At 37.4% G+C, this 20,942-nt stretch overlaps 2 protein-coding genes across 34 annotated transcripts in view; both read right to left on the bottom strand.

Annotated features, from left to right (window-relative positions):
- Positions 1 to 1,650: 1,650 nt before the first annotated feature.
- On the bottom strand, positions 1,651 to 14,254 carry LYVE1 (lymphatic vessel endothelial hyaluronan receptor 1). Its single transcript, XM_083840015.1, has 6 exons — positions 12,029 to 14,254; positions 6,248 to 6,407; positions 6,003 to 6,142; positions 3,832 to 4,128; positions 2,962 to 3,040; positions 1,651 to 2,220 (listed from the first exon to the last, which is right to left on the bottom strand). Exons 1-6 carry the CDS (start codon positions 12,108 to 12,110, stop codon positions 2,034 to 2,036), a joined length of 945 nt encoding a protein of 314 aa, XP_083696141.1. The 5' UTR covers positions 12,111 to 14,254; the 3' UTR covers positions 1,651 to 2,033.
- A 337-nt stretch (positions 14,255 to 14,591) lies between these two features.
- The window catches only part of IRAG1 (inositol 1,4,5-triphosphate receptor associated 1), a 107,798-nt gene continuing 101,447 nt past the window's right edge, over positions 14,592 to 20,942 (bottom strand). For 32 of the 33 annotated variants that reach the window (XM_083839947.1, XM_083839952.1, XM_083839958.1 and 29 more), the window contains 3 exons: positions 20,315 to 20,434; positions 19,230 to 19,358; positions 14,592 to 18,013 (listed from right to left, as the gene is read on the bottom strand). In XM_083839947.1, coding sequence (XP_083696073.1) covers positions 17,773 to 18,013; positions 19,230 to 19,358; positions 20,315 to 20,434 — 490 coding nt within the window. In that variant the 3' untranslated portion in view covers positions 14,592 to 17,772. The remainder of the gene's footprint in view (positions 18,014 to 19,229; positions 19,359 to 20,314; positions 20,435 to 20,942) is intronic. The other variant, XM_083839973.1, reaches the window with a different exon arrangement.

Below are 20,942 nucleotides of genomic sequence, written 5' to 3'. Positions count from 1 at the left end.
CATGATAAAAAGAGACATTCAAACATTAAGGCGATATCTTAAAAACTCATACAGATCTAAAAATAATAAAAAATAAACACTTCTGGTCATAAAATCCCTTATTTAGATCTAAAACAGAAGCTACAAACTTCCAGCCTGAGGGAAACTAGAGAACAATTTTTTGAAATTTTTCAGGGGTGTATAGAATGATCTGAGGCAAAAGAAAGTTAGTACTTATGTACCTGTGGAACAGAGGTAACATTAGTAGAAGACAGAGGATAGATAATTTTCACATACTGGTGAGAAAAAGAAAGAAACAGAATAACTTCTAATCTCTAAAAATTGGAAAAGACAGATCATAAAGGGAAATCATAGTATGTCACAAAAAAAGTCCAAAACTACCTTGTATCCATTAGCAGTGCCTGCATCTTTAAGCCCATTTGCTATTCTGATACCATTATGACAAGTGATGGCTGTGGCTTTTCCTGATGGCATAATTCCTGCTCTCTGTGTTCACATGGCATAGCATGCTTTCAGTGCACGGCAAGCAGAGGTGCATGGTGTTCCTACAGTACCTTGCAAGGAGAATAACTACTTAACTGATCGGGAAAAGGCTGTACCTAGTGCTTGCCTGTGTTGCAGATTTTTCGGTTGAAATTCTGTGGATGGACTTCTAAAATGAGCAGTTTCTGGAGCTATACTGAATCACATTCTCTCTGCAGCAGTGGTGGGCTGCGTATCAACACAGCAGCCCTGTCTCTTAGAGCCATGAAATTTCTCCGCGCTATCAAGAAGAAGAAAAAAAAAAAGAGGGAAGGAAAGAAACCAAACAACAACACAGCAATTCCTCTAAGTAGGCTATTAGCATTACCCTGTAACTTGCTATCTAGGGGAACATATAACCACTGGGAAAATATTAAATTTCTGTGAATCAAAAAATGGAAGTTCATAACTAGGTATTCTAGCTGTAGAAAATACCATGTAGGTGAACAGTTTGCTTGCCATTCTATTTAAGACTTTTTCAAGCTACTTGATCTAAGAAGAAACTTATTTTGCCACAGTAACCTTTCACATATAAATACAGGTTGTTCAAACCATTTGTTAAGAAAATATTTAATGAATTGCTGATTTTTTTATTTTATATCAACTAATTACTTCTGTAACACTAATGTTATAAGAGTTCTTTTTCCTGTAAGACAGTTTTCATGAGAATAAATGGTCCAGACAAACCAAAGTTTTGTGTTTGTTTTTTATGATGTACTGTAAATGCCCCATAATACCTGAGGTCTTTATTTTGAAAGTTACATTTAAATATCCACAAAGACCTTAAATATAACTGTTGAGATGTTCTTCAAGGTTCTTTTCCCCATCAAATATGTGATATAAAAACCATACAGGTTTTAATAAATAAAACAATAAATTAGGTGATGAAGATACCTAAGAAAGTTACTTGTTGCTCTCTCTCTCTCTATATATATATGAACACACACAAATATATATATATGAACACATCAACATCCTTGTATCCTCTTCTTGGGTATTTGAATGACAGTGGGCTGATATATTGATTTTTTTTAATTTTTTTACTTCTAAATGGATTTAGTTGTTCTGTTTGTAAACAGACTTTTTAAAAACAGTAACTATTTAATGGAAATAAACTACCCTACATGATAAAGAGCTACAATATCATTTTATTTTAGACATTAAGTTAGCAGACATCCTCCAGCCAGATAAAAAGGAGTTTTTCATTACATATTGATCTGAATTCTGTGGAAATACTTATACACTGTATGTCATTAACAGCAGATTCCTGTTTACTTCTTTATTAAGAAAAATGAGCTGTAATATGGATGTTTCATTTATTTCAGGTAAATAAGAGACCATGTTCTTTTGCAAGAGCATTTACAGTTGTAATTATTAAAAAAGACATTTTCGTATGTTAAGATAGATAAAATATTAATTCACGAGTATTTACAGTCACCCATGTTTAAAAGCATTGCTAAGTTGTGTGCTTTGCTTTATGTATTTCTAAAAAGAAGTGTATGTTCTTCCTCTTAAACTTCTGCTTCTAAACATTTTACTGTGGGCTCAGGCTTGGATTTAGACTCTTCTACCTTTTTTTCATTATTCTTTGTTTCCTTCTCAGGTGTCTTGTCATTTGACTCAGCCTCTTTGAGAGCTGTAGTTTCAACCATTTCTTTTTTCTGATTCTTGTATGAAAATGGGAAGGTTGTCTTGTACCTTTAAATAGGAAAAAAGATAGTAAAGCAGCAACACTGACATAGTTAGGTAGCATTACTCAAAATGCTAAGTATCTAGAATTAGCTTTCCTTGCCATACTCAAGGCAAAAGTACCGCAGAGAATAGTGGCAAGCTGGATCATTGTATTTGTGAAAGCAATATGCTTTTTAAAGAAATATTTTTATATTAGTTTTTTCCTTGAAACAGACAGTGCATATTCAGGATTTGTGGTACATAATGAAAATGCAAGCTGGGCTAGGATGTTAGAAATGCATACAACTTTTTGATATTTAATGATCTTCCATGTTGAAGATCTGTATAAATGACTCAAATGAGTTCAACATTTTTTTTTTTTTGTGAACAAGAGTAACATCTACTCCCTTAAGTTTGACATTGAAAGAAACAAAATAAAGCTGCATGAACAGTCTTTTATATAAACAGATGCACACTTCAATGAAGCAACACTTCAGTGTTGTTGCTGTTTTGGCAGACACAGAAATGTTCTACACTAGGCATGATTGATTAATCAAAGATAGGTAATACTTGTCCTTGATTTCTTTTCTGAAAATGGTAATGGTAACAGCAAAAACAAACTTTAACTGCAGAGCAGGGATGAAGATTTTGTTCTTTGTCCTACACTTATGTCATTACATCTCTGATCTTTAGCTATATAAGTAAAAAATTCACCGACTGTACTCTAGAAGTTAACTCAGTACAAGAGAAAAGAAAGAAAAATCTTACTTTTTGATATAGCAGACTGCTAGAACAACTGAAATAATGAAGAAGATGACTGCCAGTACAAGGAGTGCTGTGGGGATACCTAGAGAAAAAAGTGAAGTAAGCATAGAGTTATTTATTCTTAATTCAGACTTTCTAAAGGCTTATGAACATAAATCCAGATTCTTCTTAAGACAGCCTTGTGTAGGAGGTACATACATGTAGATGTGCAGAAGAACAGAGGTATTAGGGATCTCAAAATGTTTGTTACTCCTGTTCATTGTTTTGAGAGATTGAAACGGGTATTTAGGCAGTCCATGACAGATGTTTGTCTAATCTTCTCATTGGAGAGTTTTTACAACTTGCCAAGAAAATGTTTTTGTAACAAATCATCCTTCCAGTTAGAATGTTTTTTTTTTCTCATATTTAGTCCATTCCTCAGTTGCTGTATATTAGGATTTGTTATTCACACCTCATACCTGGAGAACAAAGCACTATTCTCCTTAAAAATTCCATGGCTTCTATTGTTTTTAAGAGCCCGCAGACTCTTCTATTACTGTGAGCACATGGTGTTTGCTAAGAATTTTTCAGGAATATATTCACCGCAAATCACATTAACCAAAATTACTTTCTACTATTTCATACTGAAATATTATCAAAAAGTATAAAGTCATAAAAATACCTTAAAAATTACATAAAAAAAAAACACAACAACTCTGTGCCTTATAAGCTTTGCCTTTGCAAAACTGTAACATTTTATTCTGCTTCCAGGTTCAGCTATATAAAAATGTATGCTGGAGTAGCAAACAAAACCAGCAGTAAACAGTTTTCCTACTAACATCTGTATAACTAACCAGCTCTCCTACCTGAAGAGCTACCATACATAGCCTTTACCTCCAAAGACAACGCCATCGTTCTTAAAGCCAGCACGGGAAGTGTAGTTAGGAGAGTCAATTGGTGAGTATTCCTCTGGCATTTTTGTAGTAGTCCCCTCTGTTGGTAATATTGTTTCAGTTACACATATCACCCGAAATTTCACATTTTTCAAGGCTCGTTCCGTCTCAGTTGCGTTAGGCACTACTGTGATGTTTTCAGTTAAATCTGAGCCTGAAGAGGCAGTTAAGTCCGTTGGTGCACTTGATGATGGTCTACTTGTAGTTGGATCTGGTATACATGAATTAATTTGAACATCTGCAGTAGAGAAAGGAAACACGTGAAGGTTATGCTTCTGTTAGGTTTGTACTTACTGCACACACATTTGCAGAAATTGTTACCCAGCCATTCCCTTCTGCAAATTATTTGTTGCCTTATCCAAATCAGGCATGCTTATTTCATATGTGTAGCTAAGACACCGATTATGCCCTTTTAATCATTACTCACATAGTTAAACACTTGGAGTAAATGCGATGCTCATTTTGTATTTGCATACCAATAATCTATTCCTCCTGAACAATACTTAGAGTAATAATCCATATTAAACACACACCGACCTCCTGCAGAGCAGAAGGCTTAACTGCAGTTTCAAGCTTCAAAAATATTTCCAATATATAACACACTTTAAGATAAATGCTATTTTAGGTACCTTTTATCCTTATTAGGTACCTTCCACGACCTAAAGGGGTCCTGCAAGAAAGCTGGAAAGGGACTCATCAGGGAGTGATGGGACAAGGGGTAATGTCATTAAACTAAAAGAGGGGACGTTTAGATATTCGTACAAAAATCTTCACTCAGAGGATGGTGACGCCCTGGAACAGGTTGCTCAGAGAAGCTGTGGATGCCCCATTCCTGGAGGTGTTCAAGGCCAGGCTGGATGGGGCTTTGGGCAGCCTGATCTGGTGGGAGGTGTCCCTGCCCATGGCTGAGGGGTTGGAACCAGATGATCTTTAAGGTCCCTTCCAACCCAAGCCATTCTTTGATTCTATAATAAAAACCTAAACGACAGAGGCTCTTTATTTTTTTCCGCTGTAGTTTTCAAATGTTTTTTGACATTGCAACCGCAAAGAAAATTGACAAAATGAGCTTCTATCAAATGTTCTAGCTAAGACATACCTAGAACAGGCAATAGTTTAACTATTAAGATGAAGAAATGCAGAATCATCCCTATGTTAAATACACATTCTTATTTTCTCACCATTCAGCAAACTTAGGTCCTCTGAAGAGACCTCTGAAGATCATCTAGCCCAACCCTCAGCCAAGCAGGATCACCTAGAGCACATTGTGCAGGATGGCATCCAGGCAGGTTTTGAGTATCTCCAGAGAAGGAGACTCCACAACCTCTCTGGGAAACCTGTTCCAGTGCTCTGTCACCCTCACAGTAAAGAATTGTCCCCTCATATTCAGCTGGAACTTCCTGTGCTTCAGTTTATGCCTGCTGCCTCTCGTCCTGTCGCTGGACACAACTGAAAAGAGACTTGCTCCATGGTCTTAACACCCTCCCCTCAGATATTTATACACACTGATGAGGTCTCCCCTCAGTCTTGTCTTTTTTCCAGGCTAAACAGGTGCAGTTCTCTCAGCCTGTCCTCATACAACAGGTGCTCCAGTTCTCTAACCCTCTTGTGCTGGGGAGCCCTGAACCGGACACAGTACTCCAGGTGTGGCCTCACCAGGGCTGAGCAGAGGGGGAGGATCACCTACCTTGACCTCCTGGCAACACGCTTTCAAATGCAGCCCAGGATCCTGCTGGCCTTCTTGGCCAGCACAAGGGCAAATTTGCCACAAGGGCAAATTGCTGACTCATGGTCAGCAATTCAATTTACAGTCCTTCAAATCAAAATGCCTAAATAATAAAAACCTATTAAAAGTATTGTGTTGACATTACAGAATGGTGAAAGCATCTCTTTTATAAGAGCTTTCATGGCAGCACCAACTTATTAATTTGGATGAACTGAATGGACCTTCTGTATTGCTTGAAAGCTTCTCCCCACAGAGCTAAATACAGCTAGACAACATTTAAGATCAGGGGAAAATAGCTACCAGGTGATAAGAACTCTCTTGTTACGAATTTTTTCATGCAGATATTAAAAAAATCCAACCCAAACGCAAGAAATGTTATGCTTACATACCTGAAGAATTGAAGCAGTAAACCATAAATGTTTTAAAGTGTTCAGCATACCATGGCACCAGTCCAACATTACCCTTACCACATTTCTTGTTGGATATTAGCCGAGGAATTACAACCAATCCATCTTTCACCCATCCGTAGCTACAATAAAAATCATCAGTCCTTTTAATATTAGATTTGTCACCAGCCTCATGTTAGGTAAAGGAGTTTATTGAAGGTAATGAGACGCTAACTGATGTCATATACCTGCATGTTTCAAAGCCATGTTTCAAAGCCTTTTCAACCTGGTCTTTACTTGCCAGTTGTAGATTCAATTGATTGCATGCATTACTTGCTTCTGAGAAATTGACTTTCTCCTCAAGATAAAGACCTACACCTGTGATCCTGCAAGGTGGAAGTGTGGAACCTGTAATTTAGACATAAATATTCAAGGTTAGTATTAAATACTAACATTTATTGGAATTTAAGATATCATTCAAATTGCATATTCTTAAAAGTTTCTAGCTTGACGATAGTAGAAAAGTAATTTCTAGCAAAATTTTTTTTTCTAGCAAAAAATTTCTTCACAGTAAAGTTTTCTCAATAGTCTAGAATTTCAAAAGGTTTGACTGTTATTAGACTAAATGCATATCTAGTTGTATTTGTGTTGTTACCTAGAGTCAGCTTCCTAGCAAAGCTGCTGTTATTTGTCAAACTTATCATTCAAAATAGGAAGAGTAATCAGACACTTCTTCCTTTCTCTTTTTTTTTTTAATTAAAATGATAAAACTTGCAGTTGTACTCAAGCACTAGACTGGATTCTGTCAGTATAACATTCTTACTAGAAAGATTTTATTATAGTTCCTTATTCCTCCTAAATTTAACTTTATTTTCTAGTTTGGCATGATATTTTTTTCCCCAGGCACTATCACGTGTTGAATGTACTGAGTACTTGGCAGGAAGCAGGTGGTAGGAAAAGAGGGGATAGGTGGGGTGAATTTGACACTTTTCCCCTATTACTTTCCAATAGGCAACTCATCCAGCTTTTTCAGAAAGCCACAATTGGCACAGTATCCATGACACCTGCACTAGAAAAGGCATAGCTAATGTCTTATTACACCTGCTCCAGTTTCTTAGTATCTAGTCTTTCTTCATCTGTATTAAAGACACAGGGCAGAATTCAGAATTTGACACAGACAAGGAAAAAGATAATACTCTTTTGTCTCCGTGTTTCCCCAGAAGCATATGCTAGAATTTTTTTTTTTTTGAGTTACATTCAGTAATTACCATGTTAAATGAAAAGGAATAGCCTGTATGAAAAAATCATCTCAAAATAGCTTCAGATACCCCACGAAGAAAATCCTCATACCTTGGCAAAATAAAATCAAGGAAAACAAACACAGAAACAACACAACGAATAAAGGAAAAAACAAACAAAAACAAAAAAACACAACAAAATGCAACTGGAATAACTGAATACAGTAGGGACACTTTTTGTATTTATGCAAGCTTGCAAACATTTCAACGTTTCATTGCAAATATTTCAGATAAGCAATAGCTAAAGTTGTTACTTGCTGGATTTCCTTTTCAAACTCTGTGCCTACCAGATACGTACACTAATGAATACTTCATAAAACCTGTGCATCAGACAACAGTCAGTCCACAAACTCTCAAGGGAAAATTAAATGACACCTGCAGATCCACCACATCATTTCTTAGCAAGACAAGTTAAATTGAATTTTATGAATGAAGTCATAGAATTAGCAGCCAAGCCACTCCTACCATGAGAAAAACAGATGTCTCATCTTGTGTGGAGGGCAAAAAGAAAGGCAGGCTTTCCAGTCCTGTTCCCTCTGGGTGTTGTGGGGTTGGAAATGGCTTTTGATAAGAGATTCATCTCTGTTGTTCTTAAATTTAGTTTATTGGGATTTAAATGTTGGGTAAAGCAACCATGGAACTTGGTGAATTTATCTCAGCAGCTATGGATGTTCTGGCCCCCCATTAACACACAGCAGGTGAGCCAGTGAATACCATAGCAGTCCCTATAGTGAAATCATGGCAACAACCAGGCCTGACTTGAACGTAAGACCAGCCAGACATGCTGTATGAGGACCTAGAGAAGCACTGTTGCTCAGTGGTGTGTGTGTTAGGCATCAAGGACCTCAAGTCTATCCAAGCAGTCCCAATGTGAAGATGATTCACAGTGTCAAATTTCTTCCATGTTACTGTCAAATGTCTTCCTTTCAGTCAGTGTGTCTTCGTGAATATCCTCCTGTATGTCTTCATTTTGTTCAAACTATTTCTGGTGTCAGACAGGTACTCCAACATTGTTTTCTCAATTCCCTTTCGTTAACAGGGAACTCTCCCAGTCCTCTTAAGATTTTTATTTTTTCTTCTGGATCTCCCTCCAGCACAGCTGCTGCTGTACATTCTGCAATTCATTTTCCATAGTTTTCAAGCCCCCCATTCCTTGTCTAGGATACCTAATTCCTTTCTTCCCCTACTACTTTTTATACTCAGACTTGACTCGTATTGGTTAATTAGTCAATTATTTTCCTATCTTTAGATTTGAACTAATAAATATATATATATATATATATTTAAAAACGTTGAGTATGGGTTTCTCAATGACCAGCTTCACAAATTTCAAATAAAGTTGAGCAGCTGATTGAATGGAATTTCCTGAAACCTTTGAAAGTTGCCTAGAACTGTTACAGTCTTTAGTAAACCAATTACAGGACAAGTATTTTTTACATGAGAATTGCATAATAGATATATAGCACAATAAATATGTAAATTCAGTAACAGAAAATTAAGTCTTAAGTGGTAAGAGAAGTGATTGTAGGACATGGTCCAAAGTTTTATCTTAGAATTTACTAAGCTCTTTAAAACATAATGGAGAAGTGAAAGAAACATTTTGGAAATGTTATCAGCTTCAAACTATATTCCAGATGGGTTTACAGTATGCAAAAGAAATCCAGAAAGAGAAGAGTAACCTCTTCAAAACTTTTCATCACCTCTTAAATCACCTCTGATTTCTGTACTAAAGACAACTGAGTTTGTACAGGAGAGAGACTAATCCTATAGAAGCGTATTATCCTTTTGGGTCCACAAGTTGCCCACATGTGTCCTTTTAGCTTTGCTCTATTGAGTTTATCTACTAATATCAGGACATCTGTGTTCTGGGTCCTCTGTGAACAGTAGTTTTACTGAGAAAGGTGGGAAAAAACGGACAGAAGAATCTCACAAGACAAATTTGTCACAGAACAGGAAGAAAATAATTTGTGCAGGGTACAGAAAATAATTTGTGCATGAATTCTCCTCTTGCTTTTCGGAGAAGCTGTTGTTTCTTGATCTCTGCTTTGCCCCAGGCCCTTGCTCTGATTTGTTAGAGAGTTGAGTTTGGCTGCTGATGTCAGGGAGCAGCAACAGTGAGGCTGTTCCACAAGAAGAGATGAGCCAGAAGCCATAGAAACCGTGGGTGACAGCAGCACAGGCAGGACGGTGCCCCCACCAATCAGGGCACAGCCCTGTGGTACCCAAGCAGGGCCACACTGTGGCAGCTTCTCTGCACTGGCAGAGAGCAAGAGAACATGTCAGATGCAGGGTTCATCAGAAAGTTCATTTGGGAACAGCAAGAGAAGGTGCTACCTGTAGCACATGCCTGAAGTCCATCCTGGAGACAAGGCTACCTACAATGCAAGTCTGTGGTCCCATCCGTGAAGCCCAGCAGTAAAACAGCACAGGAGCCAGCTGGACTGGGCACAGGCATACTACACAGAGCTCCAAGGCACAACTGCAAACGGGCCATGAGATTAACGGGAGCACTAAACCGATGAGCTGAGGGTGCATGAGTAAGTACCCTAAGTGAGGCTTAGATGGGAACTAAGGATGTCCTAACAGCTGGAAAGGATAGTCTTAAGACTCAAGCTGTTTCCCCAGCAAAAATATATTCAGTGATTGGGATCTGTAGAAGAACCTACTGTTGTTAAGTACTTCAACCATGGAATTTCAACAGGACTTGAGCATCTAGTTCAGTCAAGCCCAGTTGCTTTCAGAAGCCTTTCAGTAGATATGAAAATAAATTATCTGCAACAATGATGTAGTGTTCTACATGGATAGAACAAACATTTACTCCTACAGTGAAACATCTGGAAACATCTGATATACATTTGGTATCTAGAGATATCCTAGCAGCTACTGGAGTGGGGTAATTTTACCTGTCAGGGCAGCCATACTCCACCATAACCGCTCTCTTACTCCCCCTCCTCGAAGGAAAAGGGGGAAAAAATAAAATGGAAAGGGCTCAAGGGCTGAGTTAAGGACAGACAGATCACTCACCAGTTAGCTTCACAGGCAAAACAGATTCAGCATAGGGAACTAATAATTTGTTACCCATAACTAGCAGACTAGAATAGTGAGAAACTAAAACTAAAAACACTTTCTCTTCATCCACCCTCTTCTACCTCTTTACCCTGAGCAGTGCAGGGGAATGGGGGCTGCCGTCAGTCCATAGCACTTCATGGTCACTCTCTGCCCCTGCTCCAAGTGGGGTCCCTCCCATGGGATGCCATCCTTCCCAAACTGATCCTGTGGGGGCTGCCCACAGGCTTCAGCTCTTCAAGAACTGCTCCCACATGGCTCCATACCACAGGGGCCATCCATCCCCCAGGAGCAAACTGCTCCAGCACGGGTCCCCCACGGGTGGCGGGTCCCCCGCGGGTGGCGGCTCCCGCCAGACCCCCTGCTCCTGCGTGGGCTCCTCTCCACGGGCTGCAGCTCCGGCCCGGGGCCTGCTCCTGCGGGGGCTTTCCATGGGCCGCAGCCTCCTCCAGGCCACATCCACCTGCTCCACCGGGGGCTCCTCCACGGGCTGCAGCGTGGAGATCTGCTCCATGTGAGACCCATGGGTGTAGGGGGACAGCCTGCTCCACCAGGGGCCTCTCCACAGGCCCCAGGGGAACTTGTGCTGTATGCCTGGAGCACCTCCTGCCCTCCTGCTGCACTGACCTTGGGGTCTCTGCAGGGCTTGTTTTCACTCCTCTCTCTCTCAGCTGCTGTTGAACAGCAGGTCAGCAGGTTTTTTTTGTTTGTTTGTTTTTTCTTTCTTTCTTTCCCTCTTTCTTAAATCTGCTCTTCCAGAGGTCGAACCAGTGTTGCTCCCTGGCTCAGCTCTGGCCAGCAGCAGGTCCCTTTTGCAGCCAGATGAAACTGGCTTTTATCTGACACAGAGCAGCTGCTGGGCTCTGCTCACAGGACAAGCCCTGCAGCCCCCCCACTACCAAACCCTTGGCCCGTAAACCCAATAAATAAGGTTATGAGGCATCCACATTTCCTTAACTTACATAAGAAAGGGGTATTACTTGACTCTGATTCAAAAAATAGGCACATACAATAGCGCTGGGGGAAGCGTGTTATCTAAGAACTGTATGATAAAATTTGAAGTTGGCAATTCCCACTGCTAATTTTTCAGACAGATAGTTTATATAGAATAGGAACTCCTGCATTGTATTCACCAGATACAAGCATGCCTGCCCTGGGGATGAACCACAAGATTCTGGCACACATTTCCTGCAATTTTGCAAATCAAGAATCTGTGAGGATATTGCCAAATCAGACAAAAAAAAAAAAAGCATTAACAATAGCAGTAGCATTTTCACAGATCTGGCTTCACACACATTGTGCTTTCTGAGGGTTGTGTAAAACTATTTGCTATGCTGTCTTCAATAATATAAAGTCACATTTCAATAGTTCTAAACTTAATCCTAAATGCACAACCAAAATTCTAGAACAAGCAGTTCTATAGCATTTACATAGCACTTGAGCTTATCAAATCATTAGACAAACAGTGAAAGATTTCCCCTATATGTTAGAGTATTTTTCATTGCATATTATGAAAAGCTGTATTATGAAAATCTTGTGGTTTCCTATGCTAGCAGGCCTATCTACAAACAGACACTTTCTCCCATTTTGTTTGCAAATATAGCTGCTTTTTTTGAGTACTTTACTGTTCAACTAGGATATTTTAAAAAGTGGAACTTTACATACCTGTTATAAAGTAATTTTGAGTCATGAATGTCATAACCCAGACTGAAAACACTGCTGAGGTAACTCCAAAATAAGTTGTCATTGTCACAAACTCGGAAAATTGAAAAATTCAAGGTGATTTGTCTTCTGTGCTGAGAAAAGTTAAGATGCTGGATACTGTCAGACCACCTTTGAAACTGCCTTTGAGATGACTTCTTGAAAGCAACTTCCAGCTGTCACTGCACTGCTTCATAGAAAGGATGTCAGAGCAAATGCGTTGACTATCCCACTCAAAGGTGAGGTCACTGACTGGAAATCCCTGATCACCTTTAACTCTTTCAGCATTTGCTGGAAAATTTAACTACTGCTGACGCAGAAAACACAGCTGAGGAAGGGAGATAAGACTGGTAGACTGCTAAGTCAGTAAACACTCCAAAAGTTTTTTTGTTATTTTTTCCTGTTTTACTGATTAACAACACATTACTCACGCTGTCTATTTATCTGGTAAATAAACATAATTATCTATTGTATCACAGCAAAGAGAACAAAAATGAGCATTTTTCTTTTGGAGTTAGAAGAGCATCCATTCCCCACTGTCCTCTATGCCTTCGTGTAGTGCTTTTACCTTCCTTTGCCTGAGAGTTGCGATGCAGAAATAGGTACCGTAATGCATAAGTAATTTGATACTTGGTTTTGAACAAATTTGGAGATGTGCTACCATAAATGGGATTCCTTGTGAGACTAGGGGACTGGCTCCCACCACTGTCCCTATCACATCTGTCTTCTGTGAAGTTCCAATAAACAGTTATTTCAATAGACTGATTCAAACCACAGATAATCCTGGCAGCTATAACTTAGAAAACCTTCAGAAAGTATTAGTAGAGGAATGTGGCACAGGTCCCACCTCTTATAGCAGCATATACCACGGTTATGTGGATACTACCATATAGACATCTACAGAGCCCAGTGGCAGATGCTGCTGTGGTTAATGAAATGATGTCTCTATTACCAGCAAAGAAATTTAAGATCTGGTTGTGTTTGGGCTGTGGTTTGGAACTGAATGTTGGCAAAGCTCCTTGAGATTTAAGACAAATTTCTTACTCTAATTTCTATTTTGCCTCTGTTGTGCTATACTTACATGCTTCTACAGAATTATGACAACCTGCAGTACTGTAATCAGACTGTCAACTGAAGCAAGTTCTAAATGAATTCACTTCAATCCATTATGTAGGAGAAATTACTAGTTATTCTGCTGCTTTCATGGATTAGTGGTCTGTGACAGTAAAACTGAGAATAGTACAACACCTGACCATCTCCATGCTTACCTTGAACCGCTAAATATTCCCTACCCTGAAAAATTATTTCCAAAGCTGGATTTCTCAAGAGAGACATTTAAAAATTGCACGCTAATTGTCCTGTCATGATTTACCACTTTATGCCAATTGTTCTCATTGCAGCAAAGCTCCTTTAGTCAAACTCTGTCAACATTCTTGATGTTTAATACAATTTTTAGCTGAAAAATATGAGATGAACACCTTGGTAACACTTAACAAAAATACAAGTTCCTTCCGCATGGTTTTGTTAGAGCAAAATACAGATTAGGAGAGAAAAAAAAAATTAGAATGATGAAATGAGCCTTAATAACCTTTTTTTTTTTGGTCAGTTTCTTCCTTTTTACTTGTCAGCTGTTGCAAAACTATGAGGAAGATCACTCATCTGGACTGCAAAGCTAACAAAAGCTTTCTAAATTGTTTACGGGTCTTCATCTTAACTTCTGTGGTGAAAAAAAACAACAACAGCTTTCTGTTGAATGTGTTTAATAAGCATTTGGACAAAATATTTATGGTAAGCTATAAAGAAAATCCCATCATCTCATACCTATGTGCTTCAAAAAGTTGATGAGGATTGCTAAGTGGAAGACTTTTGTGCTGGGGAGAACAGACTGTTCTCTACAATCCTTTCTAAAGGAACCCTGAAGCATCAACAATGGAAACAGAAGTTAAGAAAAAGATGTTTTTGTGAAAAATACAAATAAGAGGATCTTTTTTCCTGGTAACAGCCATTCCTTTCCAGATTGTCATTGTCTCAAAGTTTGTCTCCCTGAAACAGACCACCAGAGATTCAGCTGTGACAAGTATGTTCTTCACAGAAATAGAGCAGTCTCTTTCCTGCTGATCTGGCAGTTCAACTCTCCACAAAGCCCAGGCTTCCCAGACCTCCCAAGCCAACAGGAACACCACTCAAAGAATCCTAACCTCCCAGTCTCCTTTACCTTTCAGTCTTCCATCTCCTCAGCGACCCGCAGCCTCTCTCTGAAGCAGGAGTTAAACTCTCTCCAGGATATTTCAGTTTCCTCTCATTTGTTTTTAGGATATGACAAGGATGACCCTGCTTACAAACACTTTATCGAAATGGGAGCTTGCTTGATTCTTCTGCATCATTTTTCTGAAGAACTGAAAGACTAAGAACAAGATCTTTGGTATGTGTAACATGACACTACATTATGCAGTTGGCATTTCAGAAGAAGATAGCCATTAATATGCAGACAGCACATATGAAAAATCTTTAAGGTAGCAACATTGAGGACTTTGAAACCATACTTTTATTTCAAAACTCAAGTATGTGATACTATACAGTACAATACCAGCACACTGGTGCAAAATCTTACAATGCTACAAATATAAATATGATACACAAAAATAGTGTTCTTTTAAAATTCCTCTTACTAGAAACATCTGTGCTGTGCAGGAGAAACAATAAAACGTGTCTTGTTAAAACAAAAAAATAAATATTGCACCTCAAGAAAACTATTTCAATATTAATAGCATAAATAATAAATCTATTTCTTCTTATCTGATGTGATCTTTGAACACAGAAGTTTGTTTTTTTAAACATGTTGCTGTTTTTTTAAACAGATAAAGAAAATTAATATCCAACAGATAAAGCTACATCTAGAATAGGTTTTGATCTCAACCTAGTTTCCTATCAAAAAAGGTGTCTTCATTAATTAACTGAAAAATGTAAGCAAAAATATTTAATGTGCTGTTAGTCACCGTGATCTGTTATTTTTAGTGGACAGTTTTCTCCAAGCAGGTATTAAAAAATATATATATATATATATTTTCATCAACTTAATCTTCATCTTTTAATCCCCATTGAAATCCCTTGCCTCTTTCTGTCCATTCCCCATAACAATTAATAACTTTGTGGCTAAATTACACTCGCCTTAGACATTGAAGTAATTCAGTTCTAATCAGTACAACTACTTACGGAAATTTGCCCTTGTGCAGAATTCCAAAAGAGAATGAAGACCCTGGTCACATACTGACCAAAAGAAACTTTGCACATGCCTAACATTAAGCAGTTGTAGAGTCTTATTGGTATCAATAACTTTCTACATGTACTTAAAATAGGGTGTTGGATCCGTATCAGTGCAGAGGTGAATAAGAGCAAATTAATTCAATTAGAGGCAATTCAATTGTTAACAATTTTTCCTCAGTACACTAACATATCCACTATCACAATCAAGTATGTGCCATAATTTTTGGCATAGTAGATTCTGAATCTTCAGGACTATTTACCCAGAATTTTTATTGCCTTATTATGTTACCAACACTATTTCTAAAGATTTTTAAGTTAAGGAAGCTGGTTCTAATAAACAAGTATTGAAAGAGCCACTGACAAGTTTCTTTAAATAATAGAAATACATGAAATGTCACAGTAGTTCTTAATAGTTAGATGCTCTAAACATATACCAAGTAATTTGCAAGAAACTCTCTTTGGTCTTATTCTTTAGCAATTACAATATCAGACCAAATGACACTTTCCCATTATCCTTTTTGAACTTCCTTAAACACTCTACTCTACTCCTCAAAACAACACAAAAATGTATATATATATATATACACATATACACACACAAAATAAAATAATAATAATAAAAAAAACAAATCTACCAACTGCTTATGGATTTACTTACTTTTCCCCGCAAAGTTGGTAATGGTCTACTTCCCCCCCCCTCCCCTTCTCCACGTATTTTTATTTTAACAAAGATGTAGCTAGAGATGCAAAAACAAAAATTCACCAGCAGGACATTTGTTACTAGTGCCAGACACATGAATTAAATTTCTGATTGCTTTAGAAACCTGTTTTCTGTGATGGTTAGCTTGAGTTTCAGTGTTTACACCAAAAGAAAATAAGCCTACATTATCTGCATCTGAGCTGAAATTACAGTACTTTATAATGTTCTTATTTGTCCGTAAAACAGACCTGTTAGTCAGAACATGCCAAAAGAATTAAAGACACAAGAGTGTAATTAAGTGCCACACTGATTTTGATATTGTGGTTAGATTCAAGCATACAGCTATGGAAGACAAACATAGTTCATCTTCAATCAGAAGTGGTGTTCGGCAGGTACATATGGTATACCTTGAGTGACATACATTTTGGTCTCAATCCTAGGCATGAATTTCTTTTTTAGGATAATGGTTTCACCCTTTTGAAACTGCTTATGTCTAAAAATTGCAGGTTTTCATATTACTCGGTAGCAACTCACAACTCCCAAACAGGCAAAACTGTTGAAAAATCTGGGCAAAGATTAATCTGCCATGACCTGGTAGTTTAGCTTTGAAAGTTTATCAAAATAGTTATATACTTGGCATAAGATTCTGAAAATTAACTACTAAAACATGCAGTGACCTCTATGGTCATCACTACTTTCATGTCCTCACTCATATAGGCACCTGTACGGTTTGGCAGTATACAGAACTATGTTTCTACTGCAGATCTCAAATGACATCCATTTCTAATATTAGCAATAGGTCCATTTACTGTAATTATCCTAATCTGTGATTACAGACAGGTTTGAAGATTTTTTTTTCTTTTTTGAGGGATTGGACATGTTTTCCATATCCAAGACTGATGTATATTGGACTTCAGCAACACATCTAATTGTCTGAACAATTACTTTTTGCTGTAATGTTTAGTGACTGAGTGGCATAAACCACACAGTTATTCAGATAAGTAGCAAAATTTGTTACAAAGCATGTCTGTGATACCTCAGAAGTTCCAAGATCCATTGGACAATATCAACTGTACTACCTAGACCTCATTTTTGGTTTTGTTGTATATCCTGCTCAAAAAAAGAGGTGGTCCCATTCTTAAAGTATGTCATAAGAGGTACTTAGTATTCCATTTAAATAACCATACAGATAATTCCTCTTATGAAATTACTGTATCAGCAAGGCATGTGGTCTGATAATTTTAACATGACAGAAGGCCTTCTATTTCTACCCAATTATAATGAATAAAAACATTAGACTTTTAAAACGCAAACGAATTAAATGCCATTAATACTTGAACAACAACGACAACAAAACCCAACCAAAACACAAATTCAGGAATTGCAAAGTAAAGCACTAACTGCAAATATAGTTTTAATGATTTTTCTTCAAAACCATAGGAGAGATGTCAACATCTTCTGCAAGTTTTTCTTGCTGGTTGCTGATTACTGCCACAACCTTATCATGATTCAATATTACTTTAATCACATCAGTCATTTACAGTAAGAAGACAAACATAATTCTTCACCAAATTATCATTTTGGCAAGCTACGTTCATAACGTATCCCCAAACTTTGGGGTGAAATAACTCACTTGTGCAACAGATGACATATACCAACCATAAAGATGACTAAGCACTACCTTTAACAACTGTGTTCTAATACAGTGCTTTCTCTGGTATCATAAATACATGTTGTTCGTTTATTATTCAGTGTGTTGCTCATGTTGGAATCCTGAGTTCCACCATGAATATTGATGAACAGCAGAACAGCTGGCTTTGCCTTCAGGTCCATCTGATATTTCGTCACAGGAGTTGTATGAATGGTAAATTCCCAACACCACAGCAAAAATGATTATCGCAGCCACTACAAGCCATACCACATTCCAGTGTTTACACAGTTTGGGGTACAGAATATATAAATAATTAATGATGACTTCAAGTCTGCTGTAAAACAAAAAGGAAAAAGTTATATAGTAATATTAGGCAAATCAATTACCTTAAGCTTTTAAATTTGAGATGTTTCATAGATGTACTGTGCATCACTTCTCTTCCAAAGACAAGTATCTTGCCAGAAAAGAGAAAGAACTTAAGTTCTTTCAAGAATAGCTGTATACTCAAATATGGGTGATATTTGCAAGATGACTGTAGACAGCTACCAAGCCATAACCTTGGCTTCTAATTCTCCCACCTGTCAACTGGCAAATCTCAGAGCTTGATACAATTTTAAATTCTGCCTTGCTCATAGCTTGCTCAATTAGGCTAAACATTATAACATATTCTAAACATCTCCTCCTAAGAGTTTCATGACTAGTGAGATGGCTGCCCTTCTGAACATGACTGAAATTTCAAAATAACAGATGTTTATAATCATAATAATCTGGGACTGAGTCCCTTGGGATCATGTAGAGATCCCTACCTTATCTTGGGTTTAGACATATTACTTGCTTTGGCCAGTATTCAATTCCTCTGTCATGCAAAAGTCTCTTTGCTTTTAAAAATGCAGGAAATTGCAGGTATATCAAACGGGGTTGGTAGAACCACGCAGGATACAATCAACTCTAAAAAAGCTGAGAATTTCAGAAAAGTTTTTCAGTTAGGCACAAATGCTTCAGGTATGATATGCAGAGGATTCAAGGGTCCATACCATACGCAAAGAGTATTGGGTACAGATGAATGTAATAAATGTGTCCCTCTGCTGAAAGGCAGGCTATTTTAACTCCAGCATAATGTTCTGCAGCATTTATAGAGATTCTAGAGGGAGCAAGCATTTGTCTCGAGTCCAGCATAGCTGAGGAGTTCATGTTAATCTGCATTCAGCTTGTAGATGTACTGAAAGATTCTTAGGTGAATAGACTGGCTCGGACCTTTTGGGAATGAGATATGACACAAATAGGGGCATCACATTCCTGAATTACAACTTTCGTAAGACAATGCATGTCTACTGAGAGATGCATTTTAGTATCTAAAAAACTTTTGTGGATTTTTTTTTTCCTCAACTGCACTAATATCGAATAAGCCATTCTGTGAAATTAGTTCTTTGCAAAATCCTTCCCTAGACTGGAAGAAAACATGTTAAAATAATAGCATAAAACATACATGGTTGAGTACCACAAATACAAAGTGGCTCTTATAGTATGGACACATCACACCCGTGTCTCACCTGCTTTTCATTTTTTTTATCTCATCATTTTCACTTTCTTCATACTCATCATGACTTTCTTTTGGTGTCTCTTCATCTTCTTCCTTCAACTCCTGAAGTTCTTTGGTTTTCTTCAAGCCTTCCTGATAGCTTTAACACAAAAAAAATTTCTTAGTCTAGCCTGCTACATAAACATGGTCCTATGTAAAGAAAAATTAGCTTTACATTTTGTCATGTACAATAAAACACAGTGTTGCTGCAGCACTCAAACAAGAGAAAAGATGAGCTAAAGACTACGAATATGCCACAGAGCCACACTTCCTTAATAGAGGATTATCTTAGTTCTATTAGTAAATCTTGCAAAAGCAACAGAGGATTATCTTAGTTCTATTAGCAAATCTTATTTTGCAAAAGAAAAAAGGTTATAGTCCTTAGCAGAGCACTATAGTAGAGTCTATAGTAAAGGTGTTAGTGAGCATTTCTGCTTATTTTTATTTTAATCGTTTTGACCACCTACTCGTTTTTTTTTGTTGTTGTTGTTTGTTTTGTTTTTGAGAATAGATAGAAATCAATGCAAAATATAGATGACTTTGGATCTGCAGAATGGGATCCGAACTTTTGCCTCCCTATACATAGTACTAAGTTTTTTGCTTAACATTTGGAAACAATAGATGCCAAAGTTGTTAATTGCCCCAAAACATGCTGTGTAAAGCAATTTGTCACACAAACAATATGACTTTACTGCAAAAGTTGATGTCTACTCTTTGTTCATTTCCATGTACACCTTTCAAAAAAAGCATTTTAGAACGTTGTTTTGGATTGTCCTATTAGGAAGCTGAGTACTATCAACATATGAACATGCATCTAACTCAGAAATTCTAACTGCTCTCCCCCAGACTGGCTAACATAAATAATGGATGAAAGTGAACAGCCACAATGCAGATACAAGTGATGCTCACTCACATTGCTTCCCATACTGCTTCAATTGTGACCATCTTCTTGGAGCTTATATCAATTATGTTGCTTATTTAGCATTTAGAATCACACTATAAAAAATTTATCTGGTAGCACATGTTTAAGATTTAGTTCACATAAAATATTCCCACCCTTTGTTATATGCTTCCTCTTCTATCTTGGCTTTAGTTTCAGGATTGATCTCATCCAACCCACTCTGCGTTAGTGCAGAAGTTGAGGTTTCACAATCAGGCTCTCCATTAGTCTTTCCACTGCCAAGACAAAAGAAACAGAAAAAGCAAAAACACCACTGATGAAATGTATTTGGAGTATACTACTGCATAGGAACAATTCAGTTTGTGTGATTCCTGATTCTGTAATGATCAATCCATAAGGATCTCTGAAGAAAAACTAAAGAAAAATCTGACATTTGATAACTTCTTTTTTTTAATTGAACCAGTAAGAAATATTAATACTTTTTCTTTTCCTTCAGGATTTCTGTACAGCTTCAAAAGATGATCCGAATCTGGCAGAGTTCTGTTGAACCGTAACAACCACTGGCAATGCTTTTTGCCATAGTTCATAACTTTTGTTTTCCCACTTGTTGCATATTTTCATTTTTTGTAAAGTACAGAGATAAAACAAAGACATAAGATATTTTTTTTCCTTTCTCAGCACTAATCTAAAGTATGTGAAAGTCAGTATCCTGTACTGACTTATGATCTGAATTCTTTTAAACTTTTAATTTGCACAATATTTAAAGCATCCTATCAAACTTTA

The sequence above is a fragment of the Anser anser genome (genome assembly GCF_964211835.1).
Source record: "Anser anser genome assembly, chromosome: 5".
NCBI lineage: Eukaryota > Metazoa > Chordata > Aves > Anseriformes > Anatidae > Anser > Anser anser.
This window is presented reverse-complemented; position numbering and strand designations above follow the sequence as displayed.

Coding starts and splice junctions, on each gene's coding strand:
- LYVE1 (XM_083840015.1), bottom strand. CDS start 12,110: ATGACAACTTATTTTGGAGTTACCTCAGCAGTGTTTTCAGTCTGGGTT. Junction 3,041..3,831: donor CGATGGCGTTGTCTTTGGAG/GTAAAGGCTATG, acceptor TTTTTTCTCTAG/GTATCCCCACAGCACTCCTT. Junction 2,221..2,961: donor GCAGTCTGCTATATCAAAAA/GTAAGATTTTTC, acceptor TCCTATTTAAAG/GTACAAGACAACCTTCCCAT.